Here is a 22,300-nt window from a genome sequence, read left to right as displayed (position 1 = left end):
GAAAGCTGGGTAGCATTTCATTTCCCAACTTTGAATTATATTATAAAGGTATAATAATCAAAATTGCATGACACGGGGGAGAAAACTTGCAAACCAACAAAACAGAACTGAGTTGAAACTACAGATTTATGAGTAGTTAATCCATGATAAAAGAGCTGAGTACATGAAATGGAGCAAAGAAAATCTCAAAAAATGGTGCTGAAAAAATGGATAGAGACATGTAAAACAATAAAATTAGAATTGTACTTCACATCATACATAAAAGTAAGCTCAAAGTGAATTAAAGATCAAGGTTAAACCAGAATCCATAAATACACTGAAGAACACATTGATAAAATGCTTTAGAAAACTGACCACAGAGAAGTCTGTACTGACATGATCAACTGCCAAAGATAACAAACAAATAAAAAGCAAATTTTACATAAAATTAAAAGCTTCTGGGGCTGGAGCAGTGGCGCAGTGGCATTGTGTTTACCTTGCAAGTGGTTGACCTAGGACGGGCCGCGATTTGGTCCCTGGGCATCCCGTATGGTCCCCCAAGCCAGGAGTGATTTCTGAGCATATAGCCAGGAGTAACCCCTGAGCATCACTGAGTGTGGACAAAAAAAAAAAAAAAAAAAAAAACCAAAAACCCAAACAAACAAAAAAGCTTCTGCACAACAAAAACAAACAAAAACCCAACAACAACAAAAACCTCTAAACACCCATATCTCTAATTCCTGCCACGGCCAGTATTGTATGATCGTAAGTTACTATGGTTAAAAAATATGTATCACATCACTAATCATCAGGGATGATATGGGGAAAAAGGAACTCTCATTTACTGCTGTGGTAATGCCATCTAGTCCAGCCTTTATGGAAAATAATATGGATAGTTCTCAAAAAAAAAAAAAAAAACCCTGGAAACTGAGCTTACACAATCCACCTATACCATTCCTAGGGATATAACTTAAGAACACAAAAACACAGTACAAAAATGACCTCTGTATGCCTATGTTCATTGTAGCTCTACTCACAATAACCAGAATATGGAAACAATATTTTCCATAAAATATTCCAAAAAGGTGCTCGACAACAGAGGAGTGGTAGCTAAAGAAACTGTGGAATGTATACACAATGAAATACTATGCAGCTGTTAGGAAAAATAAAGTCATGCAATTTGCTTATAACTGGATGAACATGAAGACTATTATGCTGAGTGAAATAAGTCAGAGGGAGAGAGCTAAACACAGAATAGTCTCACTCTTCTGTGGAATTTAAGAAAAACGAGGGCCAGAGAGATAGCACAGAGGTAAACAGTTTGCCTGGCATGCAGAAGGTTGGAATCCCAGCATCCCATATGGTCCCCTGAGCCTGCTGGGGACGATTTCTGAGTTTAGAGCCAGGAGTAACCCCTGAGCATGGCCAGGTGTGACCCAAAAACCAAAAAAAAAAAAAAAAAGACAGCATGGTAGTAATTCCCAGAGACAATAGAGATGATGTTTGGAAGGACCAGCCCGTAGTATGAAGCTTACCACAAAGACTGATGATGAAATAACTATACTAACAACTATCATGACAATGATAGTGATTGAGAGAAATAGAATACCTATTTTGAAGACAGGCAGGGAGTGGGGGAGGAGGGAGTTGGGGGGCATTGGTGGTGGGAAGGTTGCACTGGTAAAGGGGGAGTGTATGTCTTATGATGGAAACCTAACTATCAGCATGTTTGTAACCATAGTGCTTAAATAAAGATATTATTAAAAATAAGTAAATTAATTAAAATGATTCTATGTCCTTTTCATATTTTTTGTTTTGTTTTGTTTTTGGGTCACGGCTGGCAGCGCTCAGGGGTTACTCCTGGCTCCACGCTCAGAAATCACTCCTGGCAGGCTCGGGGGAACATAAGGAATACCGGGGTTTGAACCATTATCCTTCTGCATGCAAGGCAAATGCCTTACCACCATGCTATTTCTCCGGCCCTATTGATTGTTTTCTTACCTAAAATAATCTTCTAAGTTTGTACTTTTGACAGTAGTTTCCTCATTTCTGACTTTATTGTGCTCGAACCATTGCATTTTTGAGATAATTTTTTAAACATATTTTTAAACATCCTCAATGTGTTTACTCTAAAGTCCATATCTGAGAAGAGATAGAGCTGGCAAGTATTCATCCTTCTAAACTACTAATAATTTGCTCACTAAGCATGGTGACACAGACAAATACATAGACTTCCAATATCAATGGGTGAGTCTTTAGAAATGACACAGAAGTACAAATTATAAGACTAGAGATGCAAAATGATTTTAGAAAAGGATTAATTAAATGTCCAAGAACAAATAAGTACTTCAAGTATACCAAAGCACTATGAGGTCTCATCACATCCATTAGGTCATCTGCTATATTTGCTATAAAAGTAACAGCAACAAAATTAAGTGTTAGTAAGGATGCAGATAAATCAGAATCCTTGTGTGTTATTAGTAGAAATGCAAAATGATGGGTACAACTGCTTCGAAAAATTCCAAAGCAGGTCCTTAAAAAAATTAAAAATAGAACTACGGTGTGATTTAGCAAATTCAGTCTTAAGAAGAGAGACAAAAAATTGAAAGCAGGGCTAAAGAAGATCCTTGTTCATTCATGTCTAGAGACACTTTATTCATAATAGCAAAAGGTGGAAATAATCCAGTATCCATCAGTGGGTGAATGGATGAACAAAATATGGTATATGGTACTTGGTTTCAACCTTCTTACACCTGCCATTCGCAAGCCCTTGATTATACTTAAATGACCACTACTCAAAATTGCAAAGAAAGGAAATTTTACAACATGAATGAACCCTGAGAAAAGTATGCTAAGAGAAATAAGCCAGTTATAAAAGAACAAATAATGTATAATTCCATTTATATGTGGTACCTAGAGCAGACAAATTTACAGAGACAATAACTTTTAATGAATATAGGGTTTTCATTGGAAAAGAAAAAAAGCACTAGAAGTGGATAATGTGGATGATCACACAAGTCCATGGATGTACTCAGTGAAACTCAGTTATACACATGTTATGCGACTCCAATGTGACAGTGACAGTGGGCAGCTCTGTGACAGCAGCCCAGGTTGTGTTGTGCCTTCTGTCAGAAAGGGAATGAATATGCTTTCCCACACTCAAGAGACAAAGACAGGCCCCGTGAATCAAACACACAGTGTTCTAACAGGTGTTTCTATCTCTTCACAGAAAAACTTGAGGTGGCATATTGTGAAAACCACAGATAAGGTGAGAACTGGGACTGGGACCAGGATAAGGCTGGGAAGCAAACAAGCTAAAATAGCACACAGAGTTTACTCTTTAACTTAGACCCATTTCCTGGCAGGCAGAGGAAAATAAATGATCTATCAGGAAGAAGGAAGCATTCTAGTTTCACAGGGTGATGCTTTTAGCAATGTGTATGAAAAGAATTAAGTACATGGGACTTTATGGGCAAATGAGATGCTGTGACTGGTGTGTCCTCAGTTGGATTCACAAACAGTAGGTAGATTTCACAAGTATTTCTAAACAGCCATCTTCAATTAAAAAATTAAGCTTCAGATCATTAAACTTCTATGTAAACTTCAGGGAAGGGCTATGATCACACAGCCCTGGTATTCAGCCTTCTAGCTGAATTCCGACTGTAATTAGCTCTGACAATAAAACAGAGGACATATTCGAAGAAACGGAACATCTTCTCCAGTTAGGTGTTCTGCTCAGTGCTCACAGCTCCAGTGTTCCCTGGCATGGTTCCCTGTGGGTAGAGTGACTGGGCAAGACCAACATCACAGAGCTCTTGGGGGAAATTAAACTATCCACTAAAAATAAGAAGAAAAGAAGTAACAAAAGTTTAGAGTATTCCATCAACTGGTCAGGTATGTTTTTTATTCCTGGCTAATCTTTCCAACCCTAAAAATTTCTATAAGTCTCAGAATCCAGTGACAAATAATCTGATTTACTTCTAAATTTCCTTTGCTGGAGAGTAACTCTTTAGCAACCTTGCTCCTATAAAACCATATTATTTCTGCACAGGTTGCCTGCCTTCGTAAACACTTTTCTGCCATGTGCAGAAGTAATTTTTTGTTGGGGGGAAGGGTGGAGTTGGGGAGTTGGGTGTGGCTGCACAATGCTTTGGAACAAAGCCATTGAGCCTCATTATCCATTAGGCCAAGAACATCTGGCTTCAATGTTAAGTCTCAAGCCTGCCAAAGACCCAGATTTCATGTGTAAATTTGTTCTTGATTCTCCTCCAAAGACTACTCTTAAGGAGGAAATCTCTATTTAGATGATCACACCAACAAGCAAGGTTTCTATGTTTCTTTTCAGCCCTCAGACCAAAACACAGTAGGTTTCTAAATCCCAGAAAGTAGCAGTTTTTCACCCAAGATCAGCAGACATTATCAATTAGTGCAAAGGTCCATTTGATTAGGAATTTTGTTTGTTTTGCTAACAACTGCTGCAAACAGGTTGGAAAACTACAAGATCTTCAAACAGGGAAGATAATCCTGTTTGAGAGAGCAGAGCACACACAATGCTGCCATGTGCATACCTGGACCCCCCCCCCCCCCCTCTTGCAACAGCCAGAATCATTTGGTCTGAGAGTGTTGTTTCTGAGAGCTGCCAAATCCTGATTAACAGCAAATACTCTGCTATTAATCCAAGGACCATGATTCACAACTGCTATATAAATTCCCTCATCAAGATTAGGATTGCAGTAAGCGAGGCCCACTCGTCACAGTATAGGTCAAGGCAGAAATGTGTGAAAGCAAGGCCATCCACAGAAATAGGAGCAATAGCCACAGGAACTGCTAAAGCTTTACAACCTCTGACAAGAGATCTGGTATTTCTGAATGCTTTTGTCTGATGTTGCAGATAAGGAAAGTATAGCGTTTCTTTTGAGATATAGGATTAAATATGAGAACTCATACAAAGATTCACTATGAAGTGAATGAACAAAGCAAGTTAGGTATTTATCAGTCCCTCTTTAAGCAAGAATTCTTTGTCAGAATGAGGGAATAAAACCCCTCATGATTTCTACCTCTTTTTGGCCCAATTAATTACCGTATTTTCTGGCATATAAGACGACCCTTCAACCCATGAACAACTTCCTAAAAGTCTTAAAAGTAAGTTACTTCTTAAAAGTAAGAGGGGGTGGGCGGATCAGTCGTCCCTGAAGCTGGAATAAGTTTCAGCATGCCGTATACCGGCGTATAAAACAACTCTGGACTTTTAGGAAGTTTTTCATGGTACCTTTATTTTCCAAACAATTGTGTGACCAGGTTAGAGTAGGAGTAATGCAATTTATCATAAGGTGAAACATGACCCAGCCAAAACCTTTTTCCTTTGCAGGCCTGCTAGGTAAATTAAAGCTCAGCCTAAATTACTGGTTTATGCCTCCAGGCCCTCAGGGGGAGATCCCAAGCTAGTTTATAGAAACTTGGCTCAGAAGGATTGAATGAAAACAAAAGTAAAGTGCTTTCTGTTGCAGGGGAGGGAGACTGGCTCCAGTTATCTTTAAATGGGGACAAGTTAATGTACTGCAGCAAACTCCAAAAGCAATCCAAAAAGAGAATCTTTAAATGCTAATGCAGGGTTGTGAATCTAGAAACTGTGACAAAATGGCTGCACTTTAACGATTTCCTATAATGGTATTTATATATGAAAGCTGTTTCCCTTATTGAAGCAGCTTCACTGAAAATGGCAAAGGAGCAAGCACAGACAGACTCTGGGCTCAATGGAAACACAGGGCCTCTTGCCATAACCATAATGGCCACTCTACTCACTAGCCAGCGACTTTGATGTGCCTCTCACCTGCACTGCTGCTCCATTCCCAGAGCTCTCTGCTTAGATGTGACTTTTGAGATATGTCTTTCAATGGCACAGGGATCACAACTGGCGGGATTGGGGGATCATATGGGATGCCTGGAACTGAACCCAGGTCAGCTGCATGCAAAGCAAGCTCCCTTCCCAGTTATTATTGCTCTAGTTCCTCACTGACCATTTCTATTGGTTTCATCCTTCGGAGGACTGTGAGGCCCTGCTGCTCACACATACGTAGGCCTCTAAGGCATGAACACTGCAGTCTCATTAACCGAGAGCTAAGGACAGCTCAATGAAGTGTGCATGCTAGTGAGACATAATGGTCAAATTAATAATACAAAACCAAATGTACGGAACATGGCACCATCACCACTTAGTATAAGTGAAGAAGGAAGGAAAAGAAAAAGAGAGCAGGGAAAAAGGGGAGAACTGTCAGTAACAGTCTTGTTAGAGCACTACAATAAGGAAAAGACAAGCAAGAGAGAATTCTGCCAGTCAGGGCTGAGGAAAAGTAGGGGCCCATGTAGTTGGAGCTGAAAGAAAGATAGAAAGGATGAGGATCGAGGCAGATAAAAGTGTCAGTGGCCCTTTTATGGTCCACTGAGGATGTGAGAGATTTGAATGTGGGACCACCATGATATGATGACAGGTGCAGTCTCATAGTTCTCAGGAACTTGCACAGTGCACAGAGTTTGTAATAAATAAATAAGTAAGTAAATAAATAAGTAAGTAAATAAATAAATAAATAAATGAAGGCCTCCTGCTGTGGGCAGAGATATTGGAAGGCACTGGACAGAAGCACCCTGTGCTCTAAGGGCTGATGTTTTGGGGCAGATACTACCCCAGTTATAATGAAAATAACATTCAATGAAAGAAAGGATACAAATGATTTGACAAATGGGAGTGACAGTATAGCAGGTAAAGTGACCCACTCAAATTCAATCTTCAGCATTCCAAATGGTCCACTGAGGCCACCGACGGTTAACCCTGAGCACAGAACCAGAAGCAAGCCAGGTCTAGTCCAAAAACTAAAACAAAGACACTCTTGGATTGATTTGGGAAAAATGATGTCACCCTGCAGCACAGACAGATGGATTCAAGCTACCATTAGGAGCCCCAGGAAGTCACATAGCAAGAATAACTGGCCTACTTCTATGAATGTATTCCTGTATTTCTCAACCTTATTGGAGTAAGAAGATTTGAATTTGTTTATTGGGCCATACTCGTCAATGCTCAGGGGTGACTCCTGGTTCTGTGCTCTGGGATCACTCTGGGTGGTGCTTGGAGAAAAGGTGGTACTAGTGATTCAAACTGGAGTCAGCGTTATGCAAGCACTTTAACCCCTATACTATTTTCCAGGCTCCTGAAATAAGAAATTTAGCTGCAGGAAGAACCACAAAATTAACTTCAGAGAAATAAATGGAGGGATCAATGTGATTACAGCAACTCGTGGAGACTGGAACTTCCCAGTGGCTTGCAATGATCTGACAGCCTGAATTCAGAAGCTTGGGGCCACTGGGAAAGAGATTATGATGCAGGTCAGCACACAGGATTTTGGCCTGAGGTTAAACTGGTGGGTAGTATGTGCTATAATCTGGGCCCGGGTTCCATTAAGTCTGAGGGAGACAGTATGAGCTAGAAGTTAAAGTGCAAGGACTGAAGAGATAGATATCCCTAGTTTCAAACCACTTTTTTGTTTGTTTGTTTGTTTGTTTGTTTCTTTGGGCCACACCCGGTGATGCTCAGGGGGTTACTCCTGGCTATGCGCTCAGAAATCGGTCCTGGCTTGGGGGACCATATGGGATGCCGGGATCTGAAGTCAGTCCTAGGTCAACGCGTGCAAGGCAAACACCCTACTGCTGCGCCACCGCTTTGGCCCCTCAGTCCACTTTTGTCTGACATAAGATGATGTACATACACCACTGTTTGTTTGTTTGTTTGTTTGCCACATATGGCTGCACTCAGGGGTTGCTCCTGGTTCTGCACTCATGAATCACTCCTGGCAGGCTAGGGGGATCATATAAGATGCTGAAGATCAAACCTGGGTCGACCACATGCAAGGCAAATGCCCTACCTGCTGTGCTATCACTCTGTATGCAACTCTTTGCTGCATCAAAATACTTTTTATATCTGTTCCCTGTCGAACAGGAAACAGCCATTCTTCCCTGTAGGAGCCTGTTCTGCCCAGCCTCCCTGGCACGTTGCTCTTTATTTAACTCTAGCTTTAGCTAACTGACCCATTGCTACCGTGGCCTCTGCTAGGTCCCTGAAGAACTCTGGAAATGCACACGTATACAACACAAAGAAACTGTTGCTCAAAAGTTTAAGGAAGTCAGTAAAGCAAAGAGTTTTAGAGGTTCATCAGAGGCTTTTTATTTTTGATGACCAACTGTTTCCTTTTCAGAAAAAATTATTCGGTGCCTTTCTTGAAGGCAGGTCATATGCAAGGCAAGTGTCCTACCCACTGTACTATCACTACAGCTCTTAACTTTTACCTTCTTGAATATATCCTTACCTACTCTCAGCTCCTTGATCAGCTTAATTCCTAATTTCTTTTTGCATCTCAGGTGAAATGTCACTTACCAGACAAAGCTATCCTGAAACTCCACAGTAGAATGAAATTCCAATAGTATCATCTCATGGTACTATGTTTCTTAATGTTACATATATAGGTTTACAATGAAATATAAATGCATACTATTTAATTGCAGTATCTTCCCAACTAAATTTTAAGTTCTAATTAGTTTTCCTTCTATTCTCTTTCCTCATAGGTTTATAAATATATAAATGTGTGATATAATATGTATATACACTGTTACATAATTTATATTTACAAGTTTGATATACACAATGTTATAGCACTTATATATATGTTTACTATGTTTCTCAATATTACAGCATTTTTGTAGGCTAATAATTCTAAATTGTAAGTTCTACAAATATTACTATACTTACTCCTCCTTTTCCTCATTTTTCTATCTCTAGAGGTAAACCATTCCTAAAATATGGTGCACCTCCCTTTTTTTGAATCCACAGCCTATTGAGGAGAGGAGCCTCAATACCTCATTGACTTCAGAGTTGTTTTTTTTAGCTTTGGTTTGTTTTGTTCCAGGATCAGACCCAGCTCTGCTCAAAGTTTACCACTGGTTTTGTGCTCAAGAATCACTCTGGGGGGCTTGTTGGAATATATAAGGTACGAGGTCAACTGCATGCAAGGCAAGTACAGCCTCAGCTGTACTATCTTTCTGGCCTCTGCCTTTAAAGTTCATATCTTCAACCTCTGTATCACCAAAGACCCAGTGAGGTATCTTCAAGTAGACTGGTGGTTTTGTATTTTGACCACAACTCAAAGTGGAACATTTCATTTGGTAACTTGCTGCATAATAAAAAACAAATAATTTTCATAAAATACCTTAATTTTTTACCCCAGTCTGATTTTACTTAAAATATTTTATTTTTCATATTACAGGATCATGACCTGAAGTTTAAAACATAAATGCCAGTTATATTTATATGAATTTCTGTATTACCTCTAAAATAACTTACCTGTGTCCTAACTCATTTTGTTTGTTTGTTTGTTTGTTTTGTTTTATTGTTTTTATTTTGAGGTCAAACCTGGCAGTGCTCAGGTCTTACTCCCGACTCCTGGTTCATTTCTAACGTGGCTCAGAGACCATAGGAAATGGCAGGGGTTGAACCAGGGTGTCTGGAACAAGGCAATCTCCTTGCTTGTTGTACTATCTCTCTATTCCCCTAACTCATTTCTTAATCCAGCTTTCAAAATTTCTCCTAATCACACAGGCTGTTAAATTGATATACATGATATCCTTCCAGTAAAAGTACTACAGAACATAGTGCCTAAGAGGGGGGAGAGTAAGGGGAGACCTGATACAGAAGAAGGCTAAGAGGGGAGAAAATTGGGACATTGGTGGGAAATGTGTGTTGGTAAGGGTTAAGTGTTAGAACTGTATTTCAATCATACATGACTCATATTCAATCACAAACAACTTTGTAACCACCTCATGGCAATCCAATTAAAAACTTCTTCTATTTTTTATTTTTAAGCCACACCCAGCAGTGCTCAGGGGTTACTTCCTGGCTTTTAGCAATCACTTTTAGTGATTACTTTTTTTTTTGTTTGTTTTGTTTTGTTTTTTTTTGCCACACCCGGCGTTGCTCAGGGGTTACTCCTGGCTGTCTGCTCAGAAATAGCTCCTGGCAGGCACGGGGGACCCTATGGGACACCGGGATTCGAACCAACCACCTTTGGTCCTGGATCGGCTGCTTGCAAGGCAAACGCCGCTGTGCTAACTCTCCGGGCCCTTAGTGATTACTTTTTAAAAAAGCAATTACTTTTAGCAATCACTCCTGGCAAGCTAGAGAGCCACATGGGATGACAGGGATCAAACCCAAGTTGACTACATGCAAGGCAAACACTTTATCTGCTCTATTATTGCTTCAGCTCCTCAATGGAAAAAAAAAAAAAAGAAACTTATAAAGCGTCTGAGTCAGGGGTTGTAGAGATAGCATGGAGGTGGGGCGTTTGCCTTGCATGCAGAAGGCCGGTGGTTCAAATCCCGGCATCCCATATAGTCCCCCCTGCCTGCCAGGGGCGATTTCTGGGCGCAGAGCCAGGAGGAACCCCTGAACACTGCCGGGTATGACCTAAAAACAAAAACAAAAACAAAAAAAAGAGTCTGAGTCATTAGGAGAAGTTGGTCCAGAATCCACCTGACCAAACAGTTGCTAAAACCCAGTAGTTCCTCCTTTGTAATGTGTTGTTACCTGCTCCTTTCTTCCCTTCTTACCATCATAACTGATATATTATTGCTAACAAATTTTTACTTTTAATCATGAATTATTTTGGTTTGTGGGAACATTTGCTGATGCTTGAGGCTACTCTTGTCTCTGTGCTCGGGGATCACTCTTGGTGGATATTGGGACGGGGATCACTCTTGGTGGATATTGGGAGACTGTATGGGGTTCTAGGGATGAAACCTGGAATGGTCACATGCAAGGCAAGCACCCTATCTGCTGCAATCTCACTCCAGTCCCTGAACAAGTTTTTTTTAACTAGTACCTAACTTTCTGAATTTTCAAATAGAGATAATATGTTTGAATCAGAAACCTCAGAAAGCTAATTCAATTCTTTGTTTTAATTTTTACCAACATAAGACATAAAGAAGTAAATACATATATTTGCTTTTCATGCATGCAAAAGGCTCCATAATTAAATTTTAATTCATGTTTCTAAACTCCTATTATAATTCTGAAACCAAATACCATATTTCATGGAATGGCGAGCAGACTCACCCATGTCAGCAGTCACCATAGTGGACTGATTTTCGGGGATGGAGGTCTGGTCTTGATCCATGCTTCGAGAGTCCTCATTGACTTCAAGTTGACTTTGACTGAGTTCTGATCGAAGTTCTGAGTACTCATCTTCTTCCCTGACACCAAAAAGAAGTCAGTTATCACCTGGATCACCTGATAAAGACATTCTGAGAGAAAATGGAAGGATCACCTGGCTTGGCACATCTACCAGGACTCTGTTCTGGACAAAACAGATGGTCAATGAGAAACTAAAAGGTTGCTTCTTTGAACAAGTTCATACATTAAGGACAAGATGCTTCTTTAAGCTTACCAGAAACTTATCTTCGTTAAGGATAAAAGACCCTCAATTCTATTCCACTGATCCGAGAGTTTGTCTTTAATCCATTACCATGCTGTTTTAATTACTACAGCTTTGTAGTACAGTTTGAAGCTGGGGAGAGTGATGCCCCCCACCTTCCCCCCTAGGATTGCTTTGGCTATATGGGGAGAGGGAAGATTATTCTATATGAATTTCAGGAGTGTTTGATCAAATTTTTTTTTTCTTTTTGGTTTTTGGGTCACACCCAGTGGTGCTCAGGGGTTATTCCTGGCTCTGTGCTCAGAAATTGCTCCTGGCAGACTTGGAGATCACATGGGGTGCCAGGATTTGAACCACTGTCTGTCCTTATTTGGTTGCCTGCAAGGCAAACACCCTACCTTTCTGGCCCTGTTTCATCAATTTCTTTAAAAATTGTTGAAAGTACTTTTTTAATTTATTGATTTTGTTAAAGAATTATAATTTAAGAAATTATTGATAGTTGAGTTTTAGTCTTACAAGGGACTGCACTGAACCTGTATAATGCTTTGGGTATATTGTCATAATTACCATATTAATCCTTCCCAGTCCATCATCAACAGGGGTGTGTTTCCTATCCTCATGTATTTTTTTATTTCTTTTAGCAGTGCTTTGTAGTTCTCTTTGTATGGGTCTTTCATTTCTTTCTTTTCTTTTTTTTTTTTTTGTTGTTATTTTTGGGTCACACCTGGCAGTGCTCAGGGGTTATTCCTGGCTCTGCGCTCAGAAATCACTCCTGGCAGGCTTGGGGGATGATATGAGATGCCGGGATTTGAACCACCATCTGATTTCATCTCTTTTGTTAAGCTAATCCCTAGGTACCAAATTTTCTGAGGCACATTTATAAGTAGGACTATTAAAATTTTTTCTCTTTCTTTTTAACTTTTTGCATACAGAAAAGCAATGAACTTTTGAGTGTGGATTTTATAGCTTGCCGATTACTACTGCTTTTAGAAGCTATTTTGTAGAATCTTTAGGACTTTCTTAGTATCATGTCATCCCCAAATAGATGTTGGCTTTTTTTTTATCATCTATTTTGATGTTCTAAATATCTTTTTTGCCAAATTGCAATGACAAGAACTTTTAGTACTATATTGAATAGAAGGGTAAGAATTGTGCCTGATCTTGTTTCCCCCTTTGAGAAAAATGTTTGCTGTGGGTTTGTGGTAAATGGCTCTAACTATTATGAGAAAACTTCCTTCAATTTCCTCCATTTTATTGCTAGTTTTTTTTAATTCATGAATAGTTGTGAGATCTTGTCAAATCTTTTCTCTGTATTTACTGATATGATCACATGATTTTTATTTTTCCTTTTAGTGCTATGATGTATTACATTGATTGACTTGCACAGTGGTTCTCAAACTTTTTAAACAAGGGGCCAGTTCACTGTCCCTCAGACTGTTGGAGGACCGGACTATTGTAAAAACAAAAACTATGAACAAATTCCTATGCATGAAGGGAACTATGATGATCAATGAACTCTGAGAAATTTTAGCACAGGTAGTCAGCAAAGCACAGAAAGTATAAGAGTAAAAATGAAAAAAACTACTATAATCAGATATGAGAGAAATGAAGGGCAGAGCAGGTAAAAATAAAAAACTCAACAGAAGAGGGCTGAAGCAGTGGCACAGCAGTAGGGTGTTTGCCTTGCAAGCGGCTGACATAGGATAGACCGTGGCTCGATCCCCCAGCGTCCCTTATGGTCCCCCAAGCCAGGAGCGATTTCTGAGCAGATAGTCAGGAATAACCCCTGAGCATCACCGAGTGTGGCCCCCAAACAAAAACACGCAAACAAACAAACAAAAAAACTCTAGGAAAGAGCAGGATCAGAGCAGAAGATACAAAGGACAAAATTGCTAGGAAAGAGCAGAAGGTGGAAAATAGTATGGAGAGAAATAAATATGCCTTAGAGAACTACAGAATGAGTTCAAAAGGAACAATATCGGAATTACTGGAGGCTCTGAAGAAAAAAGAAAGGCAAATGTAATAAAGAACAACGGTATAAGAAATCATTAAGTACACTGTTGCTTGCTACCGTATTCAGCTCTAGAGGGATCCCCAGCTCAAAGACACTACCTGATCCCTTACTGCTGCAAACCTTTTCTAAGACTCCATAAGACCATGGTGCAGGACAAAAATGTGCCCTGGATCTTAACCCCCACCCCACCCCACAGACTATCTCAAAAGACTTAATGGGGATATTGATATTTTCTTTGTATGTTTATTTCCTTAACAGTTATAACTCTTAGTGTATTTATTTCCATATGTAGAGGTAGCCTCCTCCATCCCTTTTCCTTTTCTTTGATTTTTTTCTTTTCTCTCTTCCTTCCTTCCTTCCTTCCTTCCTTCCTTCCTTCCTTCCTTCCTTCCTTCCTTCCTTCCTTCCTTCCTTCCTTCCTTCCTTCCTTCCTTCCTTCCTTCCTTCCTCCCTCCCTCCCTCCCTCCCTCCCTCCCTCCCTCCCTCCCTCCCTCCTTCCTTCCTTCCTTCCTTCCTTCCTTCTTTCTTTCTTTCTCTTTCTTTCTTCTTCTTGTTTTAGTTCTGCTTAGTAAGACATTTTAATAAAAGTCATGCTTGGGAGAAGAGCTCAGGTCAAAATCAGGGCACAGAAATTGTATAGCTTGTCATTTTTACTCACAAAAGCACTAATAATATAATATGACATTGTTTCATTTTGCATAGGCATACTAAATGGGTAAATCTTATGTATAAAAACAAGTTCTTATCTAATAGGAATAAGAACCCATAAATTTTATATTACAGGGGCACCTTCTACCCTGAACATTTGTCATGAGGACTTGACTTAGAACTTAAGTGATCAGACATTGACCATCCAAACCCAAATCCCAGATCCCAACCTTAGAACTGGTACAGTTCCCTGCACCAGCATCAGGAATCAGCCTCCCTCCCCCTGCACCCTTGAGTTCCTAATACCACATTGGCACCAACTTGAGCCAGGGTAGGTTCATATGACACCTGATGATGAGGAAACAGCAACAATCTTGATCTAAGGGCAGGTTATACTACCTATCTGAAGACCCTCTGTCCTAGAATCTGTGCAAAAACCAAGATAACGGAAGGCTGACTACAACAACCGCGACTGAGCAGAACATTTCCTGGGACCATAAAGAAAGACTCTTTCCTAGGTTTTGCCACAGGATCTGTGCAAAAAAACAAGATCTCTAATTACAGAAGACTGACAGCCATGACTGAGCAGAATGTTTTCTGGCACCATAAAAAAAGACCTTGGGTTTCACAATGAACATGCCTGGAGCCTGTAGTCAGTCTCACGACAGTAAGCTTCAAGGGTAAAAACACCCTGTACCTCTTAGGTTAAGGAAATTTCCTCTCTAAATTCCCCAATATTTACTGTGCCTATGCAAAAAAAAAACAAACAACAACAAACAAAAACAAAAAACAAACAGAAAAACAAACCCCAACAACAAAAAAAACAACAAAAAACAACAAAAATACCTTGCCCATCTGCGTCCCATTTTTAAATTTTTAATTAATGAATATTTTATTTTATTCTTTCTTCTTTTAATTTAATTTATAGCTTCTAGACAGGACTCCCACTCACTTTTTTTTTTTTTTTACAGAAACCTAGAACATGAATCATTTTGTCCTGCCTCAAATTTTTATGACTTCCTACAAACTGAGAAAAAAAATTAAGTAAATGGGACCCAGGGGTCAAGCAGTCTGGGAGCTTTGAATGGAAATAAAAAATGGTCAAACCTATATACCAAAATCAAAGTCAACCACAATAGAATCAAGAGACCCAAACTATAACAAACTATACACAAAAGAGACACGTTACACTAGCAATCCAGGGGACTAAGGGTGGAGATACAGGAGGCATGTTGGGAACTATGGCAGAGGGAGGTCAACAGTGGTGATGGGAATGGTCCTAATTCACTATCATTATATACCTGAAATAACTGTGAAAGATTTGTAATTCACATCGGTCTCAATAAAAATTATAAAAAAGAAATAATTAATAAGAACTTCCCAGAATAGAGGATAATAGGCACTGACTGAGATTGAAGAAGTCTGAAGAGTCCCAGAAAAAGTAGACGCCAGGGTACATTATACTCAAAATGACAAAAATCCAAAGATATAGATGTACTATTAAAAACTGAAAGATCAAAAAATACATACTTTTGCATACAAAAGTAAAGGCCATAAGATGTACAGAAGATCTATCAAATGAGATGTTATGAGCCAAAAGAATATGGATGCATATAGTACAAAAACTCAATGAACTCTACAGTTTCTTGGACAGGCAACAGCTTAGGGAATTCATAGCCTTGAAACCAGTTTTGAAATAGTTGTTAAAAGAACTCCTTTAGAGGCCAAGAGAAATGTCCCATATGTACCACTGAGTATGATACTCACTAATGGTGCATACGATTGTCTTCTACTAGATGAAGAAAAGATAATAACATATCAATCATTACAAATTGACTTTTATCTATTTATTATGGTTTCTTCTCTTGGTGACCATATGTATATTAAAGTACAAAGCAATGCATGTAGATGTAGACAAATTAAATAGTAATTAGAGGTAAAAGCAAACGTGTGAGATCTGGCATATCATCTTAAGTCCTAACACATGTTCTTCAGGCCCTCTATAACCAGGCCCTCTAATTGTTTTCATTCTTCAGTTGAAGATGATTTCAAAGCACATGCCCTCTCATACCCTGAGTGCCTCAACTCAGAAACAGATTCCCTCCTTCTGAGCCTTGCTTGGCATTCTCCACACTCCACACTCCAGCTCTGTAGGCCACAGTCACCCCCCCAAAGATCGCACCTGTTCTTCACTCATCCTACACACTCAAATTCTCCACTGTAAACCCATAAGATCTCACAAAAGATCTAGACTCCTCCAACAGAATTCACAATTTATTTCTACCCATATCCCTTGCTAAATAAAAAGGCTTCACAGGGTAGTGACAGTGGCTACAAATCAATGGAAGTGGAAACTTGATATAATGGTGGAAGCCTGATAGAGTGAACATCATACCAACTAACTCAAGCATGCCAACTAACTCAAACAGAACAATACAAAGGACATTGTAAAATAAATGGTAAGGACCAAAAGGAAAAGCAACAGTAAGACACAAACAAGGTCTCAAGTACAGTGGAAACAACATAAAATTCTCAGCAGATTCTCACATGAGAATTCTCACATACAGGCCAAGGGAGAATTAATTAATACATGTTTAGGGTACATTTTTGGGTAAGAAACTATACCTGGTGGTTTTTCATGGCTTACCTGGAGATCTCTGCTTGTGGTTCATATGTGGAGGAACCATATGTGGTTCAAGGCACCTTGTACTATTTCTCTGGCTTAAATAGTCTTTCAAGAAGAAAATCTTCAATCTTTACACAGCTAGACTCTCATTCAGACTTTTCTGTTTTTGTTTTTGGGCCATACTTGGCAGTGCTTAGGGCTGATTCCTGACTCTACTCAGGGTTTTTCTTGGTGAGGCTTGGTGATGGATGCTGGAAATTAAACCTATGTTTGTCATGTACAAGGTAAGCATTCTACCCATGAACTATCTCTTCAGCTCCTGTCATTTAGATTTACTTTTTTAGGCTAGAAATGAACCAAAACAGGATTTACTCAGAGATAGATTTTGGTTACTCTGTGTTTCATTCACATTTAGCCACAGTGAAGATGGACACAAAGACACAGCACACAGGTCAAACTGTGGACAATTTCAGGAGAAATATCAGGGTCATGGTGCAGGCAGAAAATTTCAGTGACAATATCAGATTAGAGTAGACAGAGTCTGAAAAAAATCCCCCAGTGTCCATATGAGGACACTTCACAAACAAGTTCAGTGACCTGTGGATGTAAAACAAAGAATTGCATTTAGGTGTGTGTTTATGTGTGTGTGTGGCAACAGCACAGTAGTACACAAAAGAGAAGATACAGGAGCGCATTTAGGGGTGTGTGTGTGTGTGTGTGTGTGTGTGTGTGTGTGTGTGTAGCAACAACACAGTAGTACACAAAAGAGAAGATACAGGAATCTATGATCTAAGAAGAACATGGGGAAATTGGGGTCAAATGGTTTGGAAAAGAGCCACAGATAAGAAATGCCCACAAAAAGATATAAATAATAAAAGAAAAGAAATAAGAAGGAGAAAAAGGGGGAGGTGGAGAAGGAAGAAGATGAAGAGGAGGAGGACAAGGACGAAGAGGAAAATGCCCACGGATTTTTCAGTTAAAAGCTCTTTGGTGGTTTTTTAAGACGTGGTCTCCTTTGAACATGCATTTTGCTTGCTTGTCTCTATTTCTCTTTGCTTTTTCTAGTTTGGAAAAGAAGCGCATTGTTGCAAGTCAGTCCCTGAAGAGGTTGACTGATAGAGGGATGGAGGATGAGGCCTTTCTCTTCCAGCTCGGAGCACGCGTCTGCCACCCTGTCTAGCCGATGGTTCTGAGGTGAAACGGTGGGTAAACAGCTCGCAGACAGTCAGGCTTGTGGAAATATTAGCTTTATTCGGTGGACAAGACTGAAGTCCCAAGACTCAGCCTCCGTTCCAGCAAAAAAGCCCCGGCCTTCCACAGACCCTTGTTTTTATCCCCCAGAATCAGGTACCACCCAATGGTGGGATCAGATACCAACCAATGGTGGAAGCAGAATCAGGTACCACCCTAGGATGGAATCAGAATGCCAGGTCACACCCTAGGGTAGGGCACAATCACCAATCAGGTTAGGGTGAGTAACATAGTAATCCCCTAAAATATTTACATACATAACAAGCATGTTCTCTTTTGAACACATATGTCCCTCTCTCTTCAGATCTAAGAAAGTTTAACAAAAAATCACTTTGCTTCATTCTTTAAAAATAATCAATATTGGGATAGGGGTGAGGACACTCAATTCCAGGGCCACATTCTTGCATGTCTGAGGCCTTGGATTCAATCCTGAACATTGAAAAAAGTAATCATTGATGAATTAAAAAAGTCTTAGCTCAGTTTTCTGTAACAAAATACAGTCTGTTTGGCTAGCCTAAGCAAAAGGAATTTATTGAATTTATTCTCTATGGACAAACTTGGTGTTTTGTGTGTGGGGACGAGAGACTGAGAGACATAAACTGAAAGACACATCTGACAGTGCTCAGGGTTTATTCCTGGCTCTGTGCTCAGAGATTGCTCCTGGCAGGGATCAGGAGTCTGTCCCTATGGGGTGCTTACCATTTGCAAGAAAAGTACATTGCCTGTATATTAACTGTTCAGCCCCTTGATGAACTTTGGCTACAACCCTGAAGGCAAGGTAACACACAAGGGCTTCTTCTTTTTTTTTTTTTTTTTTCTTCTAGCTGCGTTCCAGGGAGCTTTTTTCCTGCAGCTTCTGTATGTCTTTCTCTTTTTATTTTATAATATCTTAAGTGCCATGGTTACAAACATGTTTGAAGTTGTGTTTCAGTCATAAAAAGTACACCCCCTTGAAGGAGGGGGTAAAAAAATATACCCCCTTTCACCAGTGAAACCTTCCTGCCAGCAATGACACCTATCTTCTTCCTCCTAATTTATTTCTCTTACTTACTACCACTATCTTGATAGTTGTTAGTGTAGTTATTTCTCTAACTGCACTCACCAATCTTGTGAGTGCATGAATCTTGTGTGTGTATGAATCTGGTAAGATTCATATTAAGGACTGGTCCTTCCAGCCCTTATCTCTATTGTCTTTGGGTATTATTTCCATACTGTCTTTTATTTTCCTTAAATCCTAAAGATGAGTGAAACTATTCTGTGCCTATCTCTCTCCCTCTGACTTATTTCACTCAGCATAATAGTTTCCATGTCCATCCATGTATAGGAAAACTTCATGACTTCATTTCTCCTGACTGCTGCATAGTATTCCATTGTGTATATATACCACAGTTTCTTCATCTGTTGTTGGGCATCTGGGTTGTTTCTAGAATCTGGCTATTGTAAATAGTAATGAATATAGGTGTGCAGAGAGCATTTTTGTATTGTGTTTTTGTGTTCCTAGGACACATCCTTAGAAGTGGTATTCTTGGATCATATGAGAACTCAATTTCCAGTTTTTGAGGACTCTCCATATTGTTTTCCATAAAGGCTGGACTCTATGGCAGTCCCACCAGCAGTGATAAGGGTTCCTTTCTCCCCACATCTCCACCAGCACTAATTCTTCTTTGTGATGAGTGTTAGTCTATGTGGCGTGAGATGGTACCTCGTTGTTGTTTTCATTTGCATCTCCCTGACAACTAGTGCTGTGGAGCATTTTTCATATGCCTTTTGGCCATTTGTATTTCTTCTTTGAGGAAGTGTCTGTTCACTTCTTCTCTCCATTTTTTGATGGAGTTAGATTTTTTTCCGTGTTCTGTCAGTACATTGTATATCTTAGATATTAGCACCATATCTGATAGGTATTGGGTAAATAATCTCTCCCATTCTGTGGGTGGCCATTGTATCTTAGTCACTATTTCCTTTGAGGTGTAGAAGCTTCTCAGTTTTATGTAATCCCAATTATTTATTTCTGCTTCCATTTGTATGGACAGTGACATTTCCTCCTTAATGATGCCTTTAGTCTCGACTCTCTTCCTGGCAGGCAGGTGGCTGCTTTCTTTCTGTGTCCTTACAAGGCAGAAAGAGCCAATAAGAATTTGATGTCTTATTAGATCATTTACTAATCCCATCATGAGAAGACCATCCATCCTCATGACCTCCACTTGACTGAATTACCTCCCTGAGGACCCATCTCCAAACATTATCTCAATTAAGGGTAAAGGTTTCACCATATCAATTGGGGAGGGAGATACACAATTCAAATAGTAAAAAAAGATTTTGCAAAATGTTGGAGTTAAGAGTCAGTCAGTCAAAACAAAATAGAAAATATATAACATTCGTGACAAATAGCATGAATAGCTGATGTTATGGGTAGCTTTGGAAAAAAAGAGAAACTTCTTGGGGAACAAAATGTCTAATTTTTAATTTCCTAAGAAAAGGGCTGGAGAGGGGTGGGGGAAAAAAGGGGCTGGAGAGATAGTAGGAAGCTTGCCTTGCAAGAGCCTAACCAGGTTTGACCCCAGGTGCATCCCATATGGTTTCCTGAGCCTTGCTTGAATGATCCCTAAGTGAAGAGCCAGGAGTAAATCCTGAAACAGTCAGTGTAATCCCCAAACCAAAAATGTATTAATGTTTTAGCAATGATTTACCAGATAATTAAATTTTAATTAAATTATTATAAGACACCCTTTTCTCTCCACAGATCCAAAGTGGCTGATGTATATTTTTCATTTCCTTTCTTATTTCTGAGCGCAGAGCCAGGAATAACTCCTGGGAGTGGCTGGGTGTGACCCTAAGACAAACAAACAACAGAAGAGCCATACATAATAAGCCATTAAAGAAAAAAATTACAAGACTTTGTGTCATATATCCAATTTATTTAAAGTATTCATGAATAAACTTTTTAGAAGCCAGCTACCTGTCTATTTTCTATCATGCTTACAAAGAAATATAGATGCTTCAGGCAGTTTTCAGGAAAACAAACTCCACAGGGTGTTTTAAGCAGAAAGGACTTAATTCAGAGCTTGCAAAACCATCAGAAGTGAGATGCTGGATAAGGCTGGATAGAGGACATTAGGTGCTGATGGAGCTAGAGCGTGGCGCACAGCACGGGATCTCATGCCATCTCAAACCTGGACGTTAGCTCCCACCATGGTGGTCTGACTAGGACAAGAATCTTGAACCTGGACCCAATGTGTTCAGACATTTAAATTTCTTCATAGAAAATGAAAGGGAAGGAGCTCAAGCCTGGGCTTTCTGGATCTGAAGGAAAGGGTGGGGTGACAAAACAGGAGAGAGACAGTTTGTGTGAGAGCACAGTGAGTTTATTAAATGAGAGTACACTGGTCAGAGGGACTCAGTGGAGGCTTCTAAAGAACGAGTATCCCATATTCTTCTTTTGGGGGGAGGGGACATATCTGGTGATGCTCAGAGCTTACTCCTTCTCTAAGTTCAGAGATCACTACCTGTGGTGATCCAGGGATCATACGGAATGCTAGGGATAGAACATAGGTCACCTCTTGTAAGGCAAAGTGTCTTACCATCTGTATTATCTATCCAGCTCTATATCCCATATCCTTGGGGAGTTAATTGTGTTATCTCTAGGCTGCTTAGGTGGGAAGTTTCTGCTCTCTATAGATTAGTTAATTCTAAGAGGTGGGGACAGGAGGCATGTAGCCAATTCTGGGAAGGCAGTAAATTGTACTTAAAATGCTCTGAACTGGAGGCCAGAGCGATAGCACAGACAGTGGGTAGGGTATTTGCCTTGCAAGCTGCCTACCTGGATTTGATCCCTGGCATCCCATATGTCCCTCAAGTCTGCCAAGAGTAATTTCTTAGTTTTTAAATTTTAATTAAATTAAAAATAAAAAAATAAAAATTAATTTTATTATTTTTTAATTTTTTAAATTTCTTTTTTCTTTCAGTTTTTGGGTCACACCCGGTGACGCTCAGGGGTTACTCCTGACTATGCACTCAGAAATCGCTCCTGGCAGGCTCAGGAGACCATATGGGAGGTTGGGTATCGAACCAAGGTCCATCCTGAATCAGTTGCTTGAAAGGCAAATGCCCTACCACTGTGCTATTGCTCTGGCCCCTGCCAAAAGTAATTTCTGAGAGCAGAACTGGAGGTAAACATTAAGTTCTGCTGGTGGTGCCAACCCCACCAAATGCTGAGTAAATTATGTGAAAAGAGTGAGATGTATAGAAAATAGTTTTAGCCAATCCCGGGAAGGGGTTGGCTTGACCAATTCTAGGAACTCAGCAGCAGAACTG

The 22,300-nt window shown here is 39.8% G+C and overlaps 1 protein-coding gene across 1 annotated transcript in view; it reads right to left on the bottom strand.

The window, feature by feature from the left end:
• The window catches only part of MCC (MCC regulator of WNT signaling pathway), a 309,795-nt gene that overhangs the window by 91,990 nt on the left and 195,505 nt on the right, over positions 1–22,300 (bottom strand). Inside the window, exon 4 of the mRNA XM_049775666.1 lies at positions 11,132–11,268. Coding sequence (XP_049631623.1) covers positions 11,132–11,268 — 137 coding nt within the window. The remainder of the gene's footprint in view (positions 1–11,131; positions 11,269–22,300) is intronic.

Source organism: Suncus etruscus, chromosome 6 (assembly GCF_024139225.1).
Source record: "Suncus etruscus isolate mSunEtr1 chromosome 6, mSunEtr1.pri.cur, whole genome shotgun sequence".
Taxonomy (NCBI): Eukaryota; Metazoa; Chordata; class Mammalia; order Eulipotyphla; family Soricidae; genus Suncus; species Suncus etruscus.
This window is presented reverse-complemented; position numbering and strand designations above follow the sequence as displayed.